Source organism: Petaurus breviceps, unplaced genomic scaffold, assembly GCF_028583685.1.
Source record: "Petaurus breviceps papuanus isolate PSGF00001 unplaced genomic scaffold, PetGlider_PUasm1.0 90564, whole genome shotgun sequence".
In the NCBI taxonomy this organism is placed as follows: domain Eukaryota; kingdom Metazoa; phylum Chordata; class Mammalia; order Diprotodontia; family Petauridae; genus Petaurus; species Petaurus breviceps.
The window spans coordinates 5,537,340-5,554,286 of record NW_027187275.1 but is presented as its reverse complement, the minus strand read 5'-3'; the positions used below and the strand labels follow the sequence as shown (position 1 = coordinate 5,554,286).

The 16,947-nt window shown below is 35.7% G+C and overlaps 1 protein-coding gene across 2 annotated transcripts in view; it reads left to right on the top strand.

Annotated features, from left to right (window-relative positions):
• The window catches only part of PLPPR5 (phospholipid phosphatase related 5), a 190,720-nt gene that overhangs the window by 136,332 nt on the left and 37,441 nt on the right, over positions 1-16,947 (top strand). For both annotated transcript variants that reach the window (XM_069063401.1, XM_069063400.1), the window contains 2 exons: positions 6,672-6,848; positions 13,371-13,490. In XM_069063401.1, coding sequence (XP_068919502.1) covers positions 6,672-6,848; positions 13,371-13,490 — 297 coding nt within the window. The remainder of the gene's footprint in view (positions 1-6,671; positions 6,849-13,370; positions 13,491-16,947) is intronic.

Here is a 16,947-nt window from a genome sequence, read left to right as displayed (position 1 = left end):
ATATATGAGTGATGTCACACAAGTAAAATCAATAGAACTTGGCATAAGGTTGGATATGAGGTGTGAGAGAGAATAAGTGAAGGATGACAACAAGATTGTGAGCCTGGGTGAGTGGGACTCCCACATGATGTCCTTGTCAGTAACAAGGGAGTTCAGAAGTGTTTGGAAGGAAAGATGGTGAGTTCAGTTTTGGACATAATGAATTGGAGAAATCTATTCTGAGATATCAAATAGGCAGCTGGATATGTAAGGCTAGAGGTTGGGAGAAAGGATAGGGCCAGATTAATAGATTTGAGAATCATCAGAATAGAGATGATAATTGAGATCATGAAGATTGATGAAATTGCCAGTGAAGTAGTATAGAAACAGATGAGAAGAGGGTTCAGGGGAGAGTTCTGGAGGATGTCCAGAGACTGGACACTGACTGGGAAGGAAACTGACAAGGAATGATCAGACAGGTAGAAGGAAAACCAAGATAGTTTCACAGAAACCTAGAGAGAACAAAGTAGCTAGGAGAAGAGGGTGATTGTCAGTGTCAGAGGCTTCAGAGATCCAGAAGGATGTGGATTGAGAAAAGGTCATCAGATTTGACAATTAAGAATTCATTGGTAGCTTTGGAGAAGGAAGTTATGGTTGAAGGATGAGGATGAAAGCCAGACTGTGGACAGTCAGGAAGAGAAAGAGAGAAAAGGCATTTATAATAATGATTTTTGTTATATATATATGCAAATATAAATGGTTACATTTATTCCTAAAAAATTCATTTTTTAGATTCTATTCAATGTTCAATCTTATTAAGACATTATTGACCCTACCTCACTCATTCCACATGTTAGCTTTCGTTCCTTCTTTCTCAAATTTGATAAATGTGCCTTCTTTGACATAATTTATGTCACTGATAAAAATTTCGACCAACATAGGCCCAATAACAAAACACTGAGCTACAATGCTAGAATTCTTCCTTAAGATGGGCAGTAACCTATAAATGAAACTTACAAGGTTCAACCAGTTCCTAATCCAATAAAATGACCATCAGCTAGCCTATGTATCTTCACCTTGTACACAAAGCTAGCATGAGGCAACTGTCAAATCACTGTTGTAACTTATACATATTCTAATCATTCCTCTGATCTACCAGTAACCCTGTGAGGTTAGTTTGGCATAACCTATTCTTGATCAAGACCTTCTGGCCTTCTTGAATGCCTTTGCAAATGTTTACAGATTTTTCATTTAATAATGTCCATAGTTTGCAGGATTCACCCACATTCCTCCCCTGCCCCCAAATGGTTACATTTGTCTTTTTTTTCAATCCTGCAGGGCCTCTCTCAATCTTGGCAATCTTTCATAGATCACTGACAGCAGCTTGGCAATGACATATTTCAATTCTTTTAGTTAATTTGCATTATTCAGACTTATGAGTTAGATTAAAATATATGTTTAGCATTATGACTATCATGAAGAAAGATGAAAATTAGAAAAGTTACATCAGCGTTTCAGTTAACTTGAAAAAAAGATTGATCATATTTTCTCTGATCTACTCTCCCATGGCAGACCTCAATGCTTTGTGCTATATGGTACAAAGTCAGAAAAGGCAAGATATCTATGCTTAGTGAGTATTGTCACTATCATAATGATATGTATACACACGGACATATATCACATAAGTAAAAATATACATATTTCTGTTTCTTTAATCTCTTCCTTTAAGCTCCAGTCTATCTTACACACATCCTCATCAAAGTAAATTTATTGATCACTTTCTTAGTTGAGGCCAAAACATCACAACAGCTCAAATGATTTCAGCCAAGAGTGGGATAGCATAGCTCCTATTTCCCATAGAGGGTTGGGTTTTGTGTGGTACAAAGCATCTAAAATGTTGCATTATTCCACATAGGTTATTTAAATATTCCCACAGTTGTTTCTGGCCATTATGAAAGGTAAAAGGTTTGCCCAGAAAAGTGAAAACAAAACGATGGCTAAGTTTCATAAGAATCTCAAATGGCAACTCTAGAATAGTAATTTACGTGTTGCTCCTTTTCTAATCAAGTGTAAAATTTATGGATCCATGTATTTTGGCTAAGCCCTGTAATAGTAATGGAAATCTAAAGATCCTCCCTGCCCCTTGGCCCCTTGATAGGCTTAAGTGAATCTGAGAACCTTCCCTGATTTGAAAATATACTCTGCCCCCTAATAGGCTGAATGTGGTCACATGGATCCTGTGGTGGGAGGCTTGCTTTTCAGGAATACCCACACCTTATTACTTTATGATTGGGCAGTGGGTAAAGAGGGTTGTGACATTCTCTGATCCAGGAGAAGGCTATATATACCCTGATGTGAGGTTTTGCTTTGGGGCTCACTTTGGGAAGAGTTTTGTGATTTGGCCAGATGAGACTCTGGACAGCCATTGAGCCCCCCACTTTGAAAACCCAGATGTTGGTGCCTCTCTCTGGTAACTGACTAGGTATGGATGTAATGGTCAGACAGCTGGAAGCCCTGTCTGCTGATCTCTTTGTCTGTATTTTTTTGTCTGATTGTAACTTCTGTTTGTGTTCTCTGAAGTTCAGGGTGCTGACCTTTTCCCCCTGAACTAGGTAAATGATATATGTTTGATTAAAGTAAGATTTTTAACCCATTTTGAGTTGCTTTCCTTTAGAAAAGCAGATCTAAGAACCTGTGCTAGCAGCCATCCTGGGTATGCTAGGCTGCTTGCTGCTACAAGCCCAAGGTAGTTAATGGGCAAGTACACTGGCGGCATGGCCTTTCATAATGAATATTCTCTTAATAGAAATATGGTGTCCAAATTTTGCTGCCAAAACTAGTTTTCTTGTTCATAGACAATACTATCAACCACTTCAAAAAATAAAACAGGTATGTTCCATGGATATGCAAGAATATGCCTGGACATTATAAGGCTTAAATTATAAACTATTGAGGAAAAGAACATGTTGGGTTGGGGAGAAATCAAGTTATTGAAGAGTATAAAAGTTCTTAACTTCTAGACTTCTTATAAAGGGAGGTTAATTGTCACTAATTCATCTTTATCACCATATGTGAGGATGCCAGAGGTCTAGGTATCTATTTATTATTTTTAAAGCTATTGCATTTTCCCCTTTACAATTGTTTCATTATAATTCTGACTCTGCTAAATGTAATGTACAACAATTAAAGAGGTGTAATTTTTGATAATGTAAAGGTAAGTTTGGCACCAGAACTAAAGCTATATTACAAAGTAGCATTGGTTTTAAACATAAAGCTGATTTAAAATCAGTTCCTCCAAATCTGATTTCCTAAGTAAGTTAATAAGCTGTGATTACATCCATGTTCTCCAATGCTATAATTGACACTTATCCAAAATTGTAGTTTTCATAGAATGTGAGAGCTATATTAAGACCTCAGTGGTACTCTAATTCAATCCATACCTTAGGAAAAAAAACATCCCTCTTTGACATCTAGAATAAGTAATCATCTAGTCTCTAGCTGAAGACCTATAGTGAAAATGAATTTGCTGTTTGATTAATCACCCCATTATTCTTTTTTATTTTTCACTCATTTCAGTCATGCTTTACTCTTTGTGACCCCATTTGGAATTTTCTTAACAAAGATATTGGAATGGTTTGTCATGTGCTTCTCCAGATCATTTTATAGATGAGGAAACTGAGGCAAATAGGGTTAAGTGACTTGCCCAGGGTCACAGAACTAGTAAGTGTCTGAGGCTAGATTTGAACTCAGAGAGATGAGTCTTCTTGACTCCAGGCCCAGCATTCTATCCACTGTGCTATCTACTTTTTAGAAAAGTCTAATTGTTAGACAGTTGTTTTCCCCCTTCATATTAAGGGGAAATCTGCCTCTTAGTAACTTCTGTGTATTGCTCCTAGCTCTGTCCTTTGAAAAAAAACACATTGAATAACAAAATCAGGATCAAAAAGATGTCAACAGACTACAATGTTTGGCCAAATCTAATAAGATGACATTTAGTAGGGATAAATGGAAATTCCTAGACACGATTCAAAGAATCAACTTTACAAGTACAGGATAGAAGAGATTATTTCATTCTTTACTCCTACCTCTATCCCTAGTGCCTAGAACAGTGCCTGACACATAATAGGTACTTAATAATACTTACTGATTAATTAAAAATGTACTTGCTCAAGAATTTTTTGTAAAAAAAAAATGCAGATATCATTGGCCTAAAAATTCAATATAAGTTGACAATGTGATGTACAAATCTAAAGAACAGAAAAGAATAAAAAAGAAAAAGAAGAGGAAAAAAAGCAAATTTTAATTGCAATCTTAAAAGCAGAATGTTCAGAGCAAGGAAGATCACAATTCTGCTCATTCCTCCCTATCTGGTATATTCTATTTGATTGTGAGGACCAGATTTAATTAAGAAATAAATTATCTAAAAGGTTTCTGGAAGACAGTGACCAGAGTGACAAATGTACTCAAAATAGTGCATTACCCCAAAATATTGTTGAAGGAGCCAGGAATGTTTAGCCTTAAAAAAGAAAATATTAAGGAGAGCACATGAATGTTGTCTGCAAATATTTAAATGGTAGTCATGTGGAGGAAGAATTAAATTACATTTGTTCTATTTGGCTTCATCTGATTATATTTGTCCCCTTATTCTAGCCTATGGAAATTTCTCTTTAGGAAAAAAAATGATTCTGTCATCTAATGTATTTGTCATTCTTCCCATTTCTATTGCATCAATAAATTTAATAATTTAGCCAATTATGCCTTCATCAAATTTATCAATAAAAAATTTTGAACAGAAAAGGATAAAGAAACAAATACTCCATTGTTCCATTAAAGACCTTCCCCCAGATTAATAATCATTACTAATCACACTTTGGGGCCAGTCAACCAATTATTGATCTATTTTATGTTCATCTATCTCACCTCTCCTCAGCTTGTCCATAAGAACTTCCGATTCAGGTGGTTGACAAGGTAAACATCATGCCTTATTGTTGAGCTTGTCTTCTGGTTCTGTAGTCCATCAATCAAACAATCACTAAACATTTATGAAGTACCTACTATGTGCCAGGCACTGGGATAAGCACTGGGGATACAAAAACAAACAAGCAAAAGATAGTCCCTACCTTCAAGGAGCTTACAATATAATTGGATATATCCAATTGTTTAGTTCATCATTTTCTCATTGATCAGCTTTTCTGAAATATACACCCACCACAGTGTTACTTCATTTTTTCTGCCATTGAATCTTTCACAAATATTTACCAAGTTTCTTTATTCCCTCTTCAGGACAGTATATTTTTGGTGCATAGTATTATTCTGCCACCACTGTTATCTATTTTTTTTTTGATACAACATACCTTTTCCTATGTGTATTTTCTAACTGATACATAATGTTGGATTTCATGCCATATGAGAATCAATTGAAAAAAGTGGGATGGAAAGAAAGTCTTAGAGGGATATGACAACTGGCTATAAATATGGGAAGGTCTGTGATGTGAGAGATTAAGCTTGAATTGCTAATCCCCAGGATGTAGAATGGTATAGTTAGAAAAACCCTCTATTTCCATCCAGTCAAAGAACCTCAGTTTGAATCCTGGCTTTTCCATTTACTACTGGTGTTACTTTGACCAAGACATTTAAGTTTTCCTGGCTTAATTTCTTCATCTGTAAAATGACGGGTTCATATTGTATCAATTCTGAGGTCCATTCCAGTCTTAAATCAAAGATCCTTCAAGAATAGAGCTATCAGGGGGCGGCTAGGTGGCGCAGTGAGTAAAAGCACTGGTCCTGGAGTCAGGAGGACCCAAGTTCGGTTCTAGCCTCAGACACTTAACATACACACACACACAAACTAGCTGTGTAACCTTGGGCAAGTTACTTAACCCCAATTGCCCTCCAAAAGGCAAAAAAAAGAAAAAAAAAGAAAAAAGCTAGCAAAGGATTGACTATATGTGAGTTATCTAAAAATGAGCAGAAAATCAAAATAGGCAAGTTTAGGCTTAACATAACTAAAAACTTCCTAACAATTATAGCTACAGAAAAGTGATATTGACTGCTTTGGGACCATGCCATTGCCCTCTCACTTGAGGTCTTTAAGCAAATGTTAGGTGACCATGAATTTCGTGTGATATTTATGTCTTGTTCAGGTACAGTTTTGACAAGCTGGTTAGACTCTTACATCAGTTCCAACTTTTAGATTCCATAATTTTGTCCATTCTGAATATGAATACTACATAGACATGGATTATTAATGAATAATATTGGGTTTTTAGAAAAGGATATCAGTGGGTAAGTAAAATTAAATGATTCCTATCAATTTCATCTATGCTTTATGGTTAATTTAATTCAAAATAGCAATAAACTTAATTCTCTAATATTAATTTATGGACATATTGATGTATTACACACATATATTTTTTTCCATAGAACATACTTAAGAAGTAATGTTGTATACTAGAAAGATGACTGAGTCCAGGGTCCGAAGACCTGGGTTTAGATCCTGGTTCTGCAGCTTCTTGACTTTGGGCAAATAACTTAACTTGTCTAGACCTCTGTTCTCTCATCTGTGAAATGACAGGGCTGGACTACATGACCTCTGAACTCCCTTCTAGCTCTGAATTGAGAGTTTGACAGAAATATATTAGATTGGTGTATAGACTGCTTAGTATCTTGTCCTTTTCCATTTGTCATTTCAGATGTACATTACCAACACGATAAAAGCCAAAGGAACAAGACTCGCTAAACCAGTCCTATGCTTGGGCTTAATGTGTTTGGCCTTTCTTACTGGACTCAACAGAGTAGCAGAATATCGAAATCATTGGTCAGATGTGATAGCAGGCTTTCTTGTTGGAATATCTATAGCAGTATTTTTGGTGAGTACTTGAGGCTGATTTTGACACATTTGCATTGATGGGAGTGAACTTGCACCATCCACTTTGAGAAAATGAGTGTGTAAACACCTATACTAATTCTCACTCTTATAGGTAGAAATTAAAATATTATGAGACCTGTGAATAGTTTTTCCCTCATTCTTTCTGAAAAAGATTAAACTGCATTTCTTTTTTTTTTTTTTAAAGCAATCAGGGTTAAATAACTTGCTCAAGGTTACACGGCCAGTTATTTCTGGGTGTGGTGCTAAGTATCTGAGCCTGGATTTGATCCCCAGGTCATCCCGCCGGTGCTCTTACTTGCTGTGCTACCTGGCCGCCCCTAAACTGCATTTCTAAATCACATGATTTTAAATACATTTCCCTAAACTCAATTATTATATAAAATGAACTCACACTTGTATAATCCTTGAAAATGGGAAAGACCTAGGAATTTGTGAGTCTAAACCAACATTATACTCCTGGTTTTAGTAGACGGGATATTAGACCTACAGACACATGGCCTATATTCAGTACCAGCCCTTCCACATGATTTACTGTGTAACCATGGCCATGCTGATTAACCTCTTTGAGTTTGTTTCTTCAGAGGCAAAATGAGGATAATAGTATTTATATAACCCAACTCATGGGGATAGTGTAAGGAAAGTACTTTGCAAAGTGCAAGGCAATTATATAAATGTGAATTGCTATTATTGTTATTTTTAAAATTGGATTTTATCTTATTTTCAGCTCCCAGCTCTGTGACATGTTTAAATTCATTTCAAAAACAGAAATATTCATGAAGGACTGACTATGTGTAAGAGTCTGTGTTTGGCCCCAAGGATACAAAAATGAAAATGAATTATTAAGAGGCAGCTATTGGGCACTGTGGCTAGAGCTCTGTACTTGGAATACAGGAAGTACTGACTTCAATTTCTGCTTCAGACTCTTAATAGCTATGTGACCCTAGGCAAGTCACTTAACCTCTTTCTGACTCAGTTTCCTATATGTAAAACAGGAAGAACAATAGTACCTATCTTAAAGTGTTGTTGTAACATTTAAATGAGGTAACTGATTTAAAGCACTTTTCAAAACTTAATATACTATATAATCCTATGTTAATAATCATAATGTGATTATTGAGCCCCCTCCCTCAAGAAACTTCTCAGGTTCTACTGGGGAAATACAATTTGTCCACAGATAAGTAAATGCAAAGCCTATACAATGCAATAGAAAGTAAAATCATGAGGGGTTTAAAGTGCTAATAGTGGGAGGGATATGGAAAGTCTTTGTGTAATAAGAGGTATGTAACCTGTCTTGAATGATAAGTGCCATGGAGATAAGATTGACACCATAAAAATGCTATTTGATTTATTATTAAAAGGGTCATAATAAACCTGAAAAATTAAAGAAGGCTTCATGGAAAAAGCAATTCATGCTATGGTAGAAGATACAAGAATTTTCAGAAGAAATCCATTTATAGGGTTGAATAGGGTAAATACAAAGAAGAAGTTATGAAGGGGAAGACATTCTAGATCAAGGGGATTGTTAATGAAAGGCAATGGTAGAAAAAGGGATTGAAATATTATATACTAGCAACAGCTAGTAAGCCACCATTGGAACAAAGTGTGCATGATGGGGAGTAGCTTGAAGATGGCATGCATAATGGTTAAATAGAAAAAAAAAAGCCCTGCATCAAGTAAGAAAATCTGGTATTTCTATAATAATAATAATAACTAGCATTTATATAGCTCTTTAATTTTGCAAGGTCCCCTACCAAGACTATCACATTTTCTCCTTGCAAATAACCCTACAAAATCAGTAGTTAGTATCCCCATTTTACAGATGAGGAAACTAAGGCAGACGGTGGTGAGATGACTTGTCCAGGATCACACAGCTAGCAATGCTTAAGGTCAGATTTTCAACTCAGTTCTTTCTTCTTCCAGGTTCAAGACTCTATCCACTATGTCCTCTAGTGAATTGGTCTAGGTAGAGTGCTACTTTCTTGATATGCAATACCTAACCCCTCTGGGTCTCAGTTTTCTCATGTGCAAAATGAAGTAGTTGGGTTAAATAGCTTCTAGTGTCTAGTCTGGCTATTATCTTATATAATTATTTTTTTTAATTATTTCAAAGAGAGGAAAGCTTGATTCTTCAGGCTAGCTTGTCTCCTGGAGCATCCATATAGCACAAGCAGTACTTTGGAGGTTTCTTGTAAACAAATATTTAAAATCCACTGTGGTTCCTAATATTTTTTAAAAGGCCTGGAGGGAATGCTTCTGTATCACAAATGTTCTTTTCCAGATAACTTTTTTTTGTAATGATGAATTTTTGTATTTTAAGTGTTTCTCAAAGTGGACCCCATCTGTTTCCATTGACTACCACTAAATGTTTGTCCCTAAAGAAATGCTTTTCAATTCTGGTTTCCCAATCTTGGCTGTTTACAGTATTCTCAAAAAATATCTGGAATTCTCAAGCACTTCCCAAACAAAATTTGTTTTAGTTTTCACCCAACCTCTCTGTCTCTCTCTTAGCAGCATTGACCCACTCCAAATTACCCAGGTTCAACAATACTGAGTCATCCTTAGCTCATCCTATTTGTTGATTCTCTATGATGAGTCAGCCACCAATGTCTGTATTTGCCATTAAAGATGCTTCTTATATCTGCGACTTCATCCCTATTCCCTCATCTCCAATCTAAGGCTGTACAGTACAGTAAAAAGTATGCTGGATTTGAAGTCAAAGGAAGTGGTTATATGGCCTTGAGCATATCATTTTAATTCTCTGGGCCTCAATCTTTTTCATATGTTGAATGAGATAGACTAAATGGCCTATAAGGACCCTCTTATCTCTAAAGCAATGATGCTAAGATCCATATAATTATCATCATAGGCATGTACAATGCAAACTGTATATAGTGGCACACCTGGGGAAACATTCCCATTGGTTCATTTATGGGGCAATAGGCATGCTTCCCAGAGATCTGCCATTACACTCATCTCGGTCTATACTTGCCCATGATTTCTGAAACCTCCCAACTGAACTCACTGACTTCAAGCTTTTTCGGCAGGTGGCCCTCCTCACACTTTGAAAAAGTCTCACTGGTTCCCTGGTTGCACAGTGTCAATTGAGTAAAATTAAACAGGAAATGAAGTATATGCTAGACTTTAATGTTGGTTCTAATATGGCCCCACCCTGCTTTTTCAAGCTTCTTTCCTGTTATTCATTAATTTGGACTCTCCAGTCATCATTGTACTCCCCTCAAGCAGACCACATTCCTTTTCATCTTTATTCATGCATTCACCTTTTCCCATCTCCAGCAGCAATTATTTTTCTTTGTCTAGCTAGACAAGGCCCTACTCAAGTCTCTTGGAAGCAGAGTAATACTATGGAAAGACTACTGAGTTTGGGAGTCAGCAGGCCTGGTTTCACGTCCTGACTCTACTATGTGTTAACTCTATAACCTTGGGTCAATCATGTAACCTCTCTCAGCCTGGAAATTGAATTGGATGTATTTTGAGTGTTCTTCCAGCTCTAAATCTATGATTCTTCTTCTTCATGAAGCTCTTCCCCTGACCATTCCAGCCCTCATTCATCTTCCTTTCTGTTAATTCTGACCTGTACAATTTCTCACATAGTTATGTAGTCTCTCTAGCTATAGTCAGTCGTCATTTCTTTTTGAAAAGGGCTCATGTTTTTTACTTTTCTATGCCCACCCCAACACCAATTTCTAGTGCAATAAATTGAATAAACAGAATTTGAACCTGTGTTCTTTGGCACCTGACCCAGCATCCTCTGTGCTCTCCTTCAGTGACTCTAAAAGTTCCATCTTATAAATATGTGCTCTTGGGCACAGGGCATGAGGTGTTGGGGGCCACAAAAATAAAAGTCCATTCCCTCATAGTATGATAAAACCCAAACACAGGTAACTATAATGGCTAATATTATATAGTAAATGCAGTGGATAGCTGTGAAATTAGATGCTGTTTGGTTTTGGACAGGGAGGGACAAGCCTGAGGAATCAGAGATGATTGCAAGAAAAAGGAAATTTGCTTTGTGGTAGCAGTTAAACAGAAATATCAGTAGAAAAATAACTTCATGTAGGTAAATAGTATTTTGTAATCTCTAGAATCATTTGACCTGGAGGGAATTTGCATTATTCAATTAAACAAATACTTACCTATTATATGCAAGGTACTATGCCCAAATTTGATATTATGTGCAGAAGATATGGTGATGAATAGATATATTAGCCACCTTCAAGGAGCTGAAAGTAATAGTGTCACAGTGTTTAAGAGATGGGAGGGAGGTTAGGAATAATGTAGATCAATCCTCCCAGTTTACAGATGAAGAACCTAGGTCCCAAAGCAGTATCTTCAGCCTTTTCTTCTGATTCCTAATATAATGATGTTCCACTTTTCAGTGGAATTAAGAAGGAAACAAGCATTTATTATATACCTCCTATGTGCTTGGCACTGTGGTAGAAGGTTTACAAATATCTCATTTGATCCTCACAACTCTGGGAAGTAGGTGCTATACCCATTTTACAGTTTAGGAAACTGAGACAAACAGAGGTTAAATGATTTGCTCAATCACACAGGTAGTTAGTTTCTGAGGCTAGATTTTACTCGGGTCTTCATTACTTTAGGCCCAGAGCTTTCTCCACTGTATCATCTAGCTTTCTGTTTTAATAAGCATTTGAATTAAATTCAATGAACATTTATTAAACCTATTATGGACCAAATAGTACAAAGTTATATGGATACAAAGACCCCCTCCTCTCAAAAAAGCAAACATTCCCTGCCTTCAAAGAGTTTGCATTTTCCATAACTCCTACCCACAAAAGATCTCATATTCTCTGCAGGGAATAAATCTAAACACAGATAAGTAAATATATTGTGATTTCAGGAGGAAGAGAATATAGCCAGCTGAGTTGGCAAAGGGAGTTAGGAAAGGCATTGCAAAGGTGCTGGCATTGGAATTGAATCTTGAATGAATTTTGGGTTTGTGAGTGCTATCAGCAAGTAGGGAGACATCCAACCTATGGGGCACAGTGAGTAAAAAGGTGCAAAGATGGGAGATGAGAGCACATTTAGTTAGGTGGAGAAACAGTTCTTCCTATTTGGTTGGAGCACAGGATATGAAGGTAAATAATGTGAAATAAATGGAGAGGCATATGGGAGTCAGATTATGGTCAGAAATATCTTTCCCTAATAATTCTTTTTAAAATGGAACAGATTCTTAGCTACCTAGCATGGCTTTGGTATAGTCTAGCTTTAAGGTATAAAACTGACTTGAATAACTTACTGCTAAAAAACCTTTCTAGTCATAAGATTTTATAGGGGATGTGTATATACACATGTGTATATGTATGTATACATAAAGTAACATCAGCTATATGTGTGTGTGTATGGCATTGGAATAGACTGAACATCTTCATTGGAAATGTCTGTGGCAATAAATGAAAAACAACATGCAAAGATATTTTTTCTCAGCTATTAGCACTCCATGGTATGGTTTTATTATCATACAGAGTAATTTTGTTTATAAAACTGGAGAGGAACCAAAAATCTAATTGGCCTTTAGAGAAAATTTGGTGGTAAGCCTTCTTAAATAAAAGGCTTCCCAGTAGAGACTTTGGAAATTTTGTAATTTAAATTTGTAATTGTATATTAAACATTTATGAAAAAGGATTGCTATATTCTAACTGTGCATAAGTTAAACTTTTTTCCTGCTTCACTACAGAGCATAATGAAATAATCATTTTAAAATAATAGATAAATACAGACAAAAGTAGACAATACATTATGCGTTAATTGACATAAGCCAGCATTAATGAGTATATTGGTCATGTCACTGAAATTAAATTCTGCTACCACAATAAATATTCTTAAATGAATTGAAAACCAAGATGACATAAGCAATTGGTACCAAGATCGATTTCCTTTATAGCATCTCTGGTTTCAGCAGTAGCCCAGGTGAGCTGTTGTGAAAACGCCAGATGTATAAAAGAAATTTATAAACAGACAATAAAAATGATTACTAAAGGGGAAACTACTGACTTTGCGGAGGATGCCAGTTGTAAAATGGTTTATAGAGGATGTGATACTCTTAGAGAGATGTGGAATGAATCCCTTTTAAACTGTGAGTTACATTAGGAAATGTCAGTGGGCTATTAATTTGCATAGGGTGGTGAAGTTCTTGAATTTTTCAGGGTGCCTTAGCCATCCACATTCAGTGAGAAATGTTGAGAATCAAAGTCACTATTAACTGAGTGGTAGAGCAAGTGATGAGATTTATTCCCTGAAGTATGTGATACTCATGTAAATTTTGTTTGTTATTAAAGCCTACCAGACATATTCAGAGAGGATAAATGTGACTTTGTAACTTACTCCTCTGGAATCTTTGGAAAGCAGTTGAAAATGCTGTAATCTGAATTAGAATTGCCAACTTATTAGCCATAGAGATATCACAGGGAGTGATCACTCTGGATGTGATTTAATGGTAATTATTTTCTGAAACTTCCAGGTCGTATGTGTGGTAAACAATTTCAAAGGAAGACAACCAGAAAATGAACATATACACATGGACAATCTGGCCCAGATGCCGATGATCAGCATTCCTCGAGTAGAAAGTCCCTTAGAAAAGGTAACATCTGTCCAAGTGATTCATCATTTACATTCTCAACCACAATTTTTATCTGGGGAGAAGTCACTTGGGTTATTTTGTTTATCTGGAGAGCCTGCTCATTTCACCACTGGTTTACCAAAACAATCTCTGAGTAGAATTTATTCCAATTTAAGATTAAATAAGGTCCTGGACCCAAAGAGATGACTGTGGCACATGCTTATTCTATTGAAAGTGTTTCTTTTTGCAGGCAGAATCATGGATACGTGTATGAGTGGGAGGGGGTGGGACTCAAGACTTCTCAACACTTTCAAAGTAAGCAATATCTGCTGGTAAACCTCACACAGAAAAGGGAAGATTTTGAGAAATCTTCCTGAGATGATATTAGTTTAACACATATCTACTGAATGCTCATCATGTGCATGATAATTTTAGGAATCTGAAATGGGAAAAAATCCATTGTAAAGAGGCTTATAATCTAGTAGGATACACAATACGCACATACACAATTATAATGTGAGGAACCAAAACATGAGATTAGAGTTTTGGTATATGGGGTGGGGAGGAAAGGGATGGTAGGAGCACATTTAGATGTTAAAGCTCAGTATGTCTAAGGAGTGCTTGAATCTAGTGAAGAATAATGTGGAGAAGATAAATTGGGAAAAGCACGTTGAAACCAAATCATGGATGTCCTTCATTACTGGCCCAATGAAAACATCAAACTGAAGTTCAAAAAAAATTGATATCTTATTAAATTATTAGAGAAAAGAACTCAGTTAACTAACCTCAAATTGTCTTGTTTTGAACTTAAATAGGGCATCAGGTTACCTTGTGCTTAGTATCATGCAAATGTTAAATGGCCTTTATTATTTCAAGAAGAATTTTTTTAGGTGAGCATGCATTTGCATTCTAGAATATTATATGATACAATAAAACTCAACTTTAAAATTTCCACAAGCATTGATTTCAAGAGGAAAATACAAGCAAGGGGAAAATTTCATTGCCATATTTCAGAAGGAATAAAATTAGATATGGAAAATAATTTTTGTTCTAAAACTACTATATTCCACTTGAGAGAGAATAGTTTTCAGAAGTAAATATCACATATTCTGTTACCTAGAAAATTGTTCCTTGTTTCTTCACAGGAAAATCATAGATTGGAGAAAGAGTTTAAAAAACACTTTTTATAAAAATAGGACAACTGTGATGATTTAAGCCTTTTCTTTTTCATGTGCAACTTTTTATATGACTACATAATAGAGAATCTACTTTTACAAAATCTGAGTAAATATTTACACTAGAAAATGGCAATAGCCTTCAGCTAACATTATCAGAGAAAGACTCCATCAGAGTCAAAGTTCCATTACTGACCTCTAAAAATGTTAATTGTTGACAATCATGATGCAATAAAAATAGCTTCATTTATACATCGATATTTTGATGGATCTGCGTTCTTAAAATTTTCTCACCTGTAGCATGAACTTCTTCAGTATGTATCTGATTGGCCCAGCCTGATATAATTTTGGTAATATCATTTCTACTTCCTCATATAACCCTGCAGTGTGAGCTGATAGAGACCCAATTTATTGGTTCCACTGTCATCATTGATGAGGATACTGGAAAGAAATGGAATGTCTAGTCATCTCCCTTCTGTTTGTTGTTCTTTTGGTTTGCCCAGGAGATGATCTGACTTAGTTGTGTCTCAGGCTGATTTCTATGGTCTTATTAATTCATTGATTTTTACTCTTCTGTGAGATGACAGTGAAATCTTTCATCTTCCTCTTTAATGTTTCACAAATGATCTGATATTGGGAGTCACCACTGCACTTTGTTGCCCTCTCTTTCTGGCACTTATAATCACTTTCACTCTTTATTGCCATGTCTCTGGTATTTGTAATCTCTATTGTTCAACATCATGTCTCTCTGTGGACATCAAGGATTAAAATGTATGTTGAGTTGGTTTGGAGAACCTTGTAGAGTTCCTCTATTTCTTGATGCTACACAATAGATGTTGGCACATAAACTTCAACTATGTGCATGACATGTACATTATAAGATCCCAAACCCCAAAATGACTAAATGTTTTTGTTGTTCTTGGGCACTTGAAAAAATCAACTTTACCAATTCTTTTATTCACCTCTCAGAAGAGAATTTATTAGCAATCCTTTTCAACTGTGACTTCCTTAAATTATGGTTTCATTCATAGTAAAGATATCAATATAGATATTATTTAGCTCCTTCCATAATATATCATGTCATTAAACATTAGACAGCAATCTCACATTTAGGGTATCAACAAGCAAAATTAAGGTTCATAAATGGTCTCAAAATTCTATGATCCTTAACCTCTATTGTGTAAAAAATTAATATTTCTCTCTTGTATTTAATAACTAACTATTGAATCAGGATGAAGAATTTTCCCCTTTTCTACTTCTTCATCCAGAAATCAACCTAGTGTTAAAGATTTACCCAGGCCAAGATCTAATCAGACAGTAAAAGAAATTCTAAGTTTAGGCTAATGGGTGTATTCTTTCTCATTATGTTTGCTCAGATAAGTTTGGGGAAGTGTTGATTCTTTCATCAAAACAAGTGATATGGAAATTGATGTCTCGTTGATAAAAATTGGGTTTCCCAAGTCATGTGCCCCCAAGACCTTTATTTTAATATAAACCACCTCCAATTGTGTTAACCTATTAGATTTGATTGGTACCCCTCAGGAGCACCTACTATTTGAAGGGGATAAAATCTGTGAACCCACAGCCATGATCTAAGAGCAATGATCAAATAACCATCCTTTTATTAATAAACATGCTGGCCTTATTAGCAAAATGATTAAATTATCCAGAAACTATGTCTCTCAAAATTTTTTAATTGTCAGATCTGCTTTCTTTTGTTAATCTACCAATGCCAATAGCAAAGAAGGAGGGTGCATGCAAAACTGAGACCACATTTAAAACACCTGTCCATGGGGTATCAGATCTGTCACCCAATGGAATATGTGCTGGGGGAGAGCCTTTTATATTCAGTTAGGTTAGATCTTAGAAAACTGATATAATCTTATCAATAAGATAACATGTTAGAGTGTATAGATCACTGGGCTCAAAGTCAAGAGATCTGAGGTCAGATCTTCTCTCAGATATTATTAGGCCACATCACCTTGGGTCTTAGTTTTACAATCTGTAAAATGAGGGATTTGGACTTTTTGATTTTATATTCTTTTCCAGCTCTCAATCTGTGTTCCTAAGACCATGTTAAAGTCTTCTCGACTTGTTAGACTTTGCCAGGACTTTTAATCCACTAACACATCCTTAGAGAACCCAGAATCACCTCCATGCCAAAAAAAGAGAGAAGATATTAGAGGATTTTAAGGAAGGTGTTTATAACTGATTTTTCTCAAGTTGTTAGATATTTAGAATATTATGGTCTTCAAATCATTTGCTCATTCAGTTTTCATTCATCAAATAGTAACTATGTACCT